Source organism: Nilaparvata lugens, chromosome 4 (genome assembly GCF_014356525.2).
Source record: "Nilaparvata lugens isolate BPH chromosome 4, ASM1435652v1, whole genome shotgun sequence".
NCBI lineage: Eukaryota > Metazoa > Arthropoda > Insecta > Hemiptera > Delphacidae > Nilaparvata > Nilaparvata lugens.
Genome location: NC_052507.1, coordinates 17,086,855 through 17,098,513, shown reverse-complemented (window position 1 = coordinate 17,098,513; position 11,659 = coordinate 17,086,855). Strand labels below are relative to the sequence as shown.

General features: G+C 35.4%; 1 protein-coding gene across 1 annotated transcript in view; it reads left to right on the top strand.

Moving 5' to 3' along the window:
• The first annotated feature begins 468 nt into the window (after nucleotides 1-468).
• Nucleotides 469-11,659, top strand: part of LOC111045239 (gastrula zinc finger protein XlCGF57.1-like) — a 57,730-nt gene continuing 46,539 nt past the window's right edge. The window contains exon 1 of the mRNA XM_022330598.2: nucleotides 469-595. Within this exon, the coding sequence (XP_022186290.2) occupies nucleotides 584-595 (12 nt within the window). The 5' untranslated portion in view covers nucleotides 469-583. The remainder of the gene's footprint in view (nucleotides 596-11,659) is intronic.

Below are 11,659 nucleotides of genomic sequence, written 5' to 3'. Positions count from 1 at the left end.
GTACAGAATGGAAACTTGTAATCAATCGCCCATCTAACCAATGCTTTTTACATGACGACAATACTAAACACGTCACGTGACCCTGGGAAGTTCCAATCCTGGTCTTCTGATTGGCTCGTGACAGTGAATGATATCAATTGATCCGGATCATTTAAGTGATCCGAACCTACCATCAATACTATTTATTACTATTACAATGCGGCTCTTCCTAACAAGATGGCGGGTTTTGGCGTCAGGGTACTAGCCAAGTTTCCAAAGTGTATGTATACTGTGGCGCTGCATTGTAATAGTATTGATGGTAGGTTCGGATCACTCTAATGATCCGGATCAATCGATCTCATTCACTGCACGAGACAATCAGAAGACCAGGATTGGACCTTCTCAAGGTCACGTGACGTGTCTAGTATTTGCGTCACGTAAAACGAATTGGTTAGATAGGCGTTTGATTACAAGTTTCAATTCTGTACCTACTCTGTGAAAGTATTTCCTGGTACAGTATTTGTCCATTTAGATAAATTTTGAATACTATTGCCCCTTTAGTATTTAAAATTAAAAATATATTAATGATATTATTTCAACTGCAATGGATTTAGAAGTAAGTAGCCAACTTCATATTATTATGTTAAATAGTTGTATGAAAATCAAGAACCAAGTCCGACTAACATAACCTGTAAAACCAATAACATTTCGTTATTATTTCGTTAATTTCTAATATTTTTCAAACGAGTTCCAATAATAAAAGTTTACTTATTTATTTCTGATGAATTTAACGCATTAAAAGCACTATGCTACAGTAGTCTACTAATAACAGAAAGCTTATTATTTATGACTGGCTGTTAATGAGGTAATACATAATAAAATGCTTTGCCCTGGGAAAATTTTTTGATAATTATTCAGAACGGACACATTAATTTTTACTATTTTTTTAAACACTTCAAATAAATATTTTGTGACAACTGTCAATCCACTGTTTTACACTCAAAACTCCTATGCAAAAGGAAAATCTCACCAAACCCATCCCAACCAAACCTTAGTGTTTGTTTAGCAATGTTATTGCTATCCTTGTCTATCATTCAAAAAAGCGGATAGCACTATCTCTCACTTTGCTCTGTTGCCAAATCATCTTCCAACAATGTAGGATTAATAATTAACTAACAAAATGTTCTATTTTGATTATGAAAATTCATTATGGAATCATTGAAAAATATAATTTCTTGCGTAATAAAATAAAATTGATTTTTTTAAACGAAAATGAACAGTTAATATTACATCAATAAAACTGTATCAGCTATCGTCTAGGCCTATAGAACGCATTGACAAGACAGAGGATCGGCAACGTTGTTCTCCTATCTTTCTCCACTGCCATTATAATGTGGACCTCACTATAGTGCATAATCTGCGTAACCTGCTAGTGTGTGGGGACATAGAACTCTCCGCCGTCTCAAAGAAATAGTGGATGCGCTGATTTCGCTCCTCACAATCATTATCATCTCTTAAACTGGGACTTAGCCAGGGAAGTCGGCCTTTTTTACACCAAATCTAAAAAGATCATAAAATTACATACAGAATGGTGTTATAATTTGAATTTTCCAATTTTTTTTTTGAAATTTTGATCAAGGCAACCACATGATTGTCCAATTAGTTTAGTGATATGAGAAAAAACATTCTGGAAAACATAATCAAAACCATACATAGCCTTTATGAGTGAAGAACGTTAATTTTAGAATGTATATCAAAAGGTATATTTGAAATGCAAAGAAAATAATGTTGTTCCAAGTTAAACAAAATATCATCACATAATCAAATCCATAAGTTTTATAAAGAATAGTGTAAGTATATCTTTTTAAATACTTGATGCGTCCGTTCTAAACTTGTACCAAATTTTGTATTTTGAAATGCAATCTCCTTTGTCTAGGAAACATCAAAATATTGAATAATTATTTATTATTTTGTCAGAATTTAGTTAAAACAGGGAGCGGCAAAATGATCTGACGGTTTTAAAATGTAAATAACTTAATAGTTTTAAGAGACACAAAGGGTTTTATTGCATATTACAGATTGCTATTTATGAACATTTATAAAAATAACCAAAGAAATGTTTATGTTATCCGTTTAAGATTCGAAGATGACATCTTTCAAATGGTGATTATCTTGGGCCATGCATTCTTCCAATCTTGCACTGAAATTGTCAAACACTTTCCCTAACATTGCAGGAGAAAGGTTGGATATTTCTTGACGTATGGCTTCCTTCAGGTCATCCAATGTGCGGGGTTTGTTTGTGTAAACTCTTAATTTCAGCAGTCCCCACAATAAAAAGTCACAAATGCTGAGATCCGGGGAGTGAGATGGCCATGCAATGTCCCCGAAACGCGAGATGACTCGGCCATAAAACTTGCTTCTTAAAAGAAGTTCATTACCTCATAGGCTGTGTGGGCAGTTGCCCCATCCTGCTGGAACCAACTTCTGCTGTGGTTTAAGCGTTTTCTGCGTAGTTTGGGGATAAGAAAGTTTTTCAACATAGTCAGGTATCGTTGTGAGTTGATGGTTTCAGTTTGACCGTTTTATTCAAAAAAGTATGGGCCTATAACACAATGTTTTGTAACGCCACACCTCACAGTGACCTTGCGACTATGAAGGGAACGTTCATGCAGTTCTTCTCGATTTTTTGCCGACCAATAGCGGAAATTCTGTTTATTCACATATCCATCCAAATGAAAATGCGCTTCATCGCTCATAATGAAGATTTTGTCATCTGTAAGCAAATTAATCATTTGCTCTGAAAATGCGTTGCACTTTGCATAATCAGTGGGCTTCAACTGTTGCACGATAGCCATTTTGTACTGATGAAAGTGCAGGTCGTACCGTAATATTCTTCTTACCGAGCGGTCAGACATGCGCAGAGCAGCAGCTTGTTTGCATGCAGGCCGCCGAGGACTGGCTTCCGCAGCTTCCATCACTCTCTCGACGTTCTCTGGCGTCCGGGCTGACCTTGGACGGCCCGTTGATTACCATTTTAATGCCGAACCGGTAGCTCTAGAGTTATCCACCCACAGCAAAATGGTGTTTCGAGTTGGAACTTTCCCTCTCGGACCCACATTAAAACGTCCGCGGAACTGCCGCTGAACAGCAACAACACTATCGCCACTTTTAAAATATGCTTCCACAACGAACGCGCGGTGCTCAGCCGACCACTGCTCCATGGCTACTAAAATGTCCGCACGTAGGCTCTGAAACGCCGCTATCTCCACCAACCCCCACCACTCACTTGCTCGACAGCGCGGCAGCAAAAACCGTCAGATCATTTTGCTGCTCCCTGTATATGTAATATTTCTTAATGTTGAAATTTTTCAGCCTAATGTTGACCCCGTAACCTAACAATATTGTGCCAGTGACTAGGGATCCCAGACGTGTCCTCTTTTTGTGCACTTGAAAAGCGTCCAGGAGGATTTTTAGCAAAATGCTAAAATGTCCGGGTTTATCACTTTATCAAAAAAATTTAACTACATTTTTTTTGTCCAAATAATAAGATTTATATATAAAAGTGAAATGGCACTCACTCCCTCACTGACTTACTGACTCACTCGCAGAACTAAAAATCTACTGGACCAAAAACGTTCAAATTTGTTAGGTATGTTAAGTTGGCCCTTTAAAGGCGCACTAAGAACGGATTTGGAAAAATTTCCAAAGATACGCCCAAAATCTGCATGTTTTTAGCGTTTTCTCAGCTTTATCGAGAACAAATGAACATAAAATGTTCAAATTTAGTACAGAAGCTCAGCTGGGGTGTAATAATCTTGTTTTAGAAGGAACTTGAAATAACGCCAAAGATAAGCCCAAAATTAGCGTTTTTTGCGTTTTCTCAGTTCTTTCATCAAGTAATAGACAGAAAATGTTCAAAATTGGTACAGAGGTATAGCTAGGATCTAAAAATTTCTTGATGAGATGACTTTAATATTTAATCAAAGATACGCCCAAAATCAGTGTTTTCCCAACGTTTTTCTCAGCTTTTCTGCGTCTCCTCAGTACTTTGACTTTCTGATGGAATGAAGCATGCTCAAATGAAAAATGCAGGCGAGCTAAGCGAGCCCCCTTATCCCATTTTTGGACGATCCAGTCAGGGGTCCAGGGGGCGGAGCCCCCTGGATAGTCGGATATGGCGAGCGAACCGTGCCTGACGGCTAGTCCATTTTTATTTATAAGGTTTATCTTTATATGTTAATCAGAATAGTTGTAATTCTAGGGTTAAAAGCATTAAATTATAATAAGCTATTTATAAATATTGTAGATAATGAGCCTATAAAATTTTCTCCATAAGTGGAATCACTGCATTCTTAAATAAATTATTTCTGAAGCATTTCCAAAATAAATGAGTTTAATGATAATATTACAATTCATCAAGATCAATTTGAAAGTTTTAATAAAATAGTTTCATGTGAAACTTTGAAAAGCTTATAGATAGAGTAGACAAACATTTATTTTAAAATTTCCAATACTTGGAAAAATCATATTGATATGCTTTTTTTTAATTTTTTGATATCTATGTAGTACTAAATTAAGACAATTCTAGTTGTTATAAAGTTGTTGGATGTTCACTTAGAAGTCCTAAAAACTCATTTCAGGAATCCTCTATTTTTTCTCAAAAGTGTGCTCTTTTTCAACCACAGACCCCTGGGATACCTACCAGTGCCTCACTTGGAGAAAGCTCTGTTTGGTTGGGCTTCTTTTGTTGTGTTAACTCTCAACCACAAATTGAATGAATCTGTTTTTAATTATAAAATAAAAATTGATTGATTAATAAGAACCTATATAGCCATAACAGTGTCAAATTCTGTAGCTTGATAATGTGAAATTGCAGTTGATTAGTTCATTATAGTTTGTGTAAAACAAGTTGATTCTTGGCCCTCCATCCGAAGAAATTACAGGGTTGCAAAATTGTGTAAAATTGCAACTTTCACAAATTTCCAATTCAACATCAGAATTGGATGTATAATATCATCCCCGATATCCTAGTAGTGCTAAAAAAGCATCAGGGTTGAAGGATTAAAAGAAAATCTAACTTTTATGATAAAATTGGAAACATCGCGAAAATTTGTTTTTCTTTTGAATATCACTTCTCTCAGAATCATGTAGTGTCGTAATGCGTAATAATTTTATATCAAATGAACGGGGAGACTGTCTCCTTTCTATTAGTATATGGATAATTTTTATTCGACCCATAGTTATTTTTTAATTAATAATTATGTTTGTCAATGTCGAGACATTTCGAGCAGAAAACATGAAATTTTCGACATTCTAGAAACTTTTTTGTTTCAAAAGATAAGTAGGTGGTGGAAGCGAGAAAATTTCTCAGAAATAATTGAAATTATTTTCCCAACCGTCAAACGTACTCGGAAGACCATATTTTGGCCTCTCAGGAGTTTCAAAGTTGATGATAGCGGCTGAATGGTGTACCACCACCATATGCTATCAATAGCTGGGATCAACAAATTCGAAATATAGTCCAGTCACTAGGATACATTGGTGCATGCAATTTATATTGTAGTTCTGATTTTTTAATGTATTATTTGGGTACATAAGAGAAGTCCAGAACCAATTTCTTCATGCAAAATTTCCTTGTGCTAGATACAGGTTGGCCCAAAAACCTCGTATTTTCGGCTCATTTTCCAGTTTTCAGCTATTTCTGCCAAATCTCTTAATCGGACAGAAAAATTTGATCTCGCCTTTTTTCTAGAATATGAAATTCTGAATAAAATGAGATCATTCGTAACTCTCTTTCTTCAATGAGTACTGAGTTATGATCTTTCAAAAATGAGTGAAATTTGAAGAGAAAATCAATTTTTGATGAATTTTAGATTTTGATCAACAATATCTTCCGATTGTTACCATTTAGATGTATAATTCAATATCCCTCTGGGCGTATTTTTGTGCTCTACAATCTGAGATCAGGTAGAGCGCTCTATCTCATATAGATTTCCAGGTACACCTAACAACAATGCTCCTTGTATTGTGAAAAACACATAATTTTCAACTTCAACTATCATCACCAACTACATAGTCTTCACATTGATATTTCACACAATGACATATTTCACATTATTTTCTATGAGAATCACCCGTTAGATGCATTTCATTTCAGTATTTCCTAGTGGAGAGGCGCGCTTAAGGACACCTCAAGGATCAAAATTTCAAACACTTTTAACTTCTGACACAATGCTCGGATTTCATAGTACTACATTTCATTCTTCTCGGCTCGTCAAGGCGGTCCAAAATCATGCATCATAAGTCAAATTCGGTCAAAAAGTGGAAAATTTATTGTTGAGTGTACTAAAGCCCATATTCCAATATACAAAAAATGGCCAATTTCTATATTCAAAGCGAGTGAGATTTGATTTTTGGAAAAAATCCGGAAATTGTAGATATTTTTATCATATTAACGGTTTTGGCAGTACTATGATAGGGAAGAGTTATTCAAGATGGATTTTAGACAACTGAGCTCGTAGAGGTTGAATTTATTCACAATTTGGAATCAATCGAGGGTTTCTATGATGTATCAGACTCGTTTGAGAAACTCTTGATCAACAGTAAAATCACGGAAAAAATGTAAAAACTGAAATCGCCATTTTTGAAATCTTCTGTAACTTTCGAATGGTATTGGAATTGGAAGTATTATTTATTGGAGCGAGTAGAGGGGGACAATTTTCACATCTTCACTAGATTTAGAAATTTTATCAGAAGTACTTCAAAAGACATGCAGCTTTGAATATAGAAATTGACCATTTTTTGTGTATTGAAGTGTGCTTTAGTACACTCAACAATAAATTTTCCACTTTTTGACCGAATTAGACTTATGATGCATGATTTTGGACCGCCTTGACGAGCCGAGAAGAATGAAGTGTAGTACGATGAAATCTGAGCATTGTGTCAGAAGTTATAAGTGTTTGAAATTTTGATCCTTGAGGTGTCCTTAAGCGCGCCTCACCACTAGGAAATACTGAAATGAAGTGCATCTAACGGGTGATTCTCATAGAAAATAATCTTAAGAACTTATGTCATTGTGCGAAATATCAATGTGAAAACTATGTAGTTGGTGATGATAGTTGAAGCTGAAAATTAGGTGTTTTTCACAATACAAGGAGCATTGAATTATACAACTAAATGGTAACAATCGAAAGATATTGTTGATCAAAATCTAAAATTCATCAAAAATTGATTTTCTCTTCAAATTTCACTCATTTTTGAAAGATCATAACTCAGTACTCATTGAAGATAGAGAGTTACGAATGATCTCATTTTATTCAGAATTTCATATTCTAGAAAAAAGGCGGGAGCAAATTTTTCTGTCCGATTAAGAGATTTGGCAGAAATAGCTGAAAACTGGAAAATGAGCCGAAAATACGAGGTTTTTGGGCCACTCCGTATCTAGCACAAGGAAATTTTGCATGAAGAAATTGGTTCTGGACTTCTCTTATGTACCCAAATAATATATTAAATAAATAGAACTACAATATAAATTGCAAGCACACCCCCTTTTTTATGTCTATATTGACTGGACTAATACAGAACAATTGAAAAATTCAGCAACTGCAAGCCAGATGATCATAAATAGTGAACATGACAACCTCGCCTTGAATAATCCAAGCGGTGTTTCATTACAGCCTTTCTAGAGGCAATCAGCTGCTTGCGTTTGAAATAATTCAGTCAAATAATCCTGTAAATTGCCAGCCTTTAGCATACAATTTGGTACACAATGCATACCATGCAGCCATCCTTCTAACTTTAAAATTCCTTTGAGACCAAAATACGATCTTCCGACTACTTCTGACAATTGAAAAAATAATTTCAATTATTACTGAGAAACTTCCTCGCATTCACCACCCACTTATCTTTTGAAACAAAAAAATTTCCAACATTCCGAAAATTACATGTTTTCTGCTCGAAATGTCTCGACATTGACAAACATAATTATTAATTAAAAAATATCTATGGGTCGGATAAAAATGATCCAGAGACTAATAGAAAGGAGACAGTCTCCCCGTTCATTTGATATAAAATTATTACGCATTACGACACTACATGATTCTGAGAGAAGTGATATTCAAAAGAAAAACAAATTTTCGCGATGTTTCCAATTTTATCATAAAAGTTAGATTTCCTTTTAATCCTTCAACCCTGAAACTTTTTAGCACTACTAGGATATCGGGGATGATACTCCATATCCAATTCTGACGTTGAATTGGAAATTTGAGAAAGTTGCAATTTTACACGATTTGGCAACGCTGTAATTTCTTCGGATGGAGGGCCAAGTCTCATCTTGTTTTACACAAACTATAGTGATGATGTTTCAATCACTATTTCATTGTGTGATTAGCTTATTTCCTATTCCATGCATGTATAAGCCAATTCCTCCCTTTACAATATTACAGATGAGGTTATGATTATTAGGTTCAATCTGCACTGCAAACTTCACAGTAGTGTTTCAGGGTCTACCTCATAGTAATCGTGGGGAAAGTCGGAATCAGAAGCACTTGGTTTGAAGTTGATGAAGTCAAGTTTAAACAATATTTGGTTAAAGCAAACCCTCGAGTAGGATTCACATTAGTCAAGTTATTTGAATTCAAATTTTGTATAAAATGAATGTATTTTGCAAACTTGAAGTCAAGTTTACAAGAACAGAAACTTGAATCCACCAGACCCTTCTTCAAGATTTGTAGATGTTGACATGTTTTTCAAATTGCCCATTTTACACTAATGTTGAAAGACTTGAATTGAATTCAAGTGTCTAACATTGAAAATGTGACTAACTCAGCCACTGACTTGTTTACAGGAAGAACAGTATGGAAACCACAGTGGATCCAGTCCAGTCCAGATGCAGCCAGACTACTTGGATGGTCAAGGTCAAGATAACTCAAGGTCAATGCCTAATTCACAACATCAAGGACCTGACATGGACAACTGTGATTGGCCAATCCATGAACCAGATCAACATCAAGACACCATTGAAGATAAGTATCACATCCAACTCAATGTTGATAATCAAAGTGTATACTTGGACCACAATTACTCCAAACATCCCATTGAAATAATTCAGATCAAACCAGAGGAACTAATTGAAGAAGACGAAGAAGAAGAAGACCAACAACTTGGAGTAGAAGTTGAAGTGAGAAGTGGAGAAATAAAGCAAGAAAGTGACACCTGTCTGCAGATTGAAAGCATCTTTTCTCTCTCCTCAGATAGACTGCATTCTGACCCCTCTGTTCTTGAACATATAAAAGTTGAAACTGAAGAAGTTAAGGAGGAACACATATCTTTCAAAACAGACCATTCAGATACGTTGATGCAAATAGAAGATATTTATTCTGATTTAGTATCTGAGAATTATGAAAGTGGAATTGTATCATCTGGACTGTGTATACCATACTTTGAAGAACAAGAGGGTTCAAGCTCCCATAGATCTGTTAACGTAGCTCCTGAAAACACTATGATGAAAGATTCTGAAGAAATTTGCAATGAGGTTGACTTACTAATCGAAAATGCAAGGAAGAATGTGATTGATGCAGCAAGTGATAGTGAGTTAACAAAGTGTCAGTTATGTGGTGCAGCATTCAACAACACTAGAGAATTGAATCTTCATTGTAGAGCACACACAGCTGGAAAACATGCTTGCAAATTCTGTAACTTCAAAACAAAATGGAAAACAAGTCTTATCACTCATCTAAGGACACACATAGGAGAAACACCATTCAGCTGTGATTTGTGTGACTACAAAGCAAAACAAAAATCAAATCTCATCTGTCATCTAAGGAGACACACAGGAGAAAGACCCTTCAGCTGTGATTTTTGTGATCACAAAACAACACGGAAATCAGATCTCATCATTCATCTAAGGACACACACCGGACAAAGACCCTTCAGCTGTGATTTGTGTGACTACACAGCAAAACAAAAATCACATCTCATCATTCATCTAAGGACACACAAAGGTGAAAGACCCTTCAGCTGTGATTTGTGTGACTACAAAGCAAAACAAAAATCAAATCTCATCTCTCATCTAAGGACACACACAGGAGAAAGACCCTTCAGCTGTGATTTTTGTGATCACAAAGCAACACGGAAATCAGATCTCATCATTCATCTAAGGACACACAAAGGTGAAAGACCCTTCAACTGTGATTTTTGTGACTACAAAGCAAAACAAAAATCACATCTCATCTCTCATCTAAGGACACACACAGGAGAAAGACCCTTCAGCTGTGATTTTTGTGATCACAAAACAACACGGAAATCAGATCTCATCATTCATCTAAGGACACACACCGGACAAAGACCCTTCAGCTGTGATTTGTGTGACTACACAGCAAAACAAAAATCACATCTCATCATTCATCTAAGGACACACAAAGGTGAAAGACCCTTCAGCTGTGATTTGTGTGACTACAAAGCAAAACAAAAATCAAATCTCATCTCTCATCTAAGGACACACACAGGAGAAAGACCCTTCAGCTGTGATTTTTGTGATCACAAAGCAACACGGAAATCAGATCTCATCATTCATCTAAGGACACACAAAGGTGAAAGACCCTTCAACTGTGATTTTTGTGACTACAAAGCAAAACAAAAATCACATCTCATCTCTCATCTAAGGACACACACAGGAGAAAGACCTAGAGCTGGCAGCTCTCTGGCTTGAGACTCTGTTCTGCGAGGCATGTGTGGCATCCATCTCTAGCCAGATTCCTTAAAACAACTGTTTATAACTCGGCTGCCATCTGTTGGATTTCTTTGGAAATTATACCATTTGATTCAGTAGTTTCTGTAAAGCACGGTGATGAAAACTAGACTAGATCTAGCTCGATGGAATTTTGTTTTTGTAGAATGCTACCACCCAGCTGTGTTTACTAGGCCGAGCGGCTAGTGATAAAAATAACATTGTCTAATATAAAATCAAGTAGATTATAAACAGCAATTTATATACTTTTGTGTGATTTATTAGATTTAGATAATGATAATGATTATAGTGATTCTTTCAAGTGATAGTTTAGACAATACTGAGGTTAATATTACTGAAAGCTTATACCCAAAAGATAGAGGTTAGGTACTTTTGTAGTTATGTTGTTATAACTCTTTTATTATGCAATATTACAGATATAACTTTACATATTATAAATGTAGATTACTCTAAGAAGTATTTTAGTAATTTATTCAAGTGATAGTTTGGACAGTACTTGGGTATTGAATGCTCTAGACCCAAAAATGAGAGTTATGTGATTTTTTAAGTTACCCATATGACATATTTTTGGGTATAAGTCTTGTATTATGCAATTTTACTGGTTATAAATTTACATATTATAAATGTAGATGACCCTAAGGAGTATTTTAGGTATTCTGGAATCTGTGTGGTGTTCAGTGCAAAATACTTATGAGCGATTGAAAATTGAAAAAAAAAATCAAATGGATTTCAAATTTCGGACATTGGATCATATGACAAAATTATTTTTTTGGTGAGTTATATTTCCACATATTATTATTCTTTGGGATTTTCTAAGAGAAATGATGCATGATACATTATTTTATGTGCTTTGGATATATTCCTACAATTATTCAAATGAACCTCTGCAAACATGCCGAATTTGGCGTGCCAGTTCAGACAAAAACAACCGCT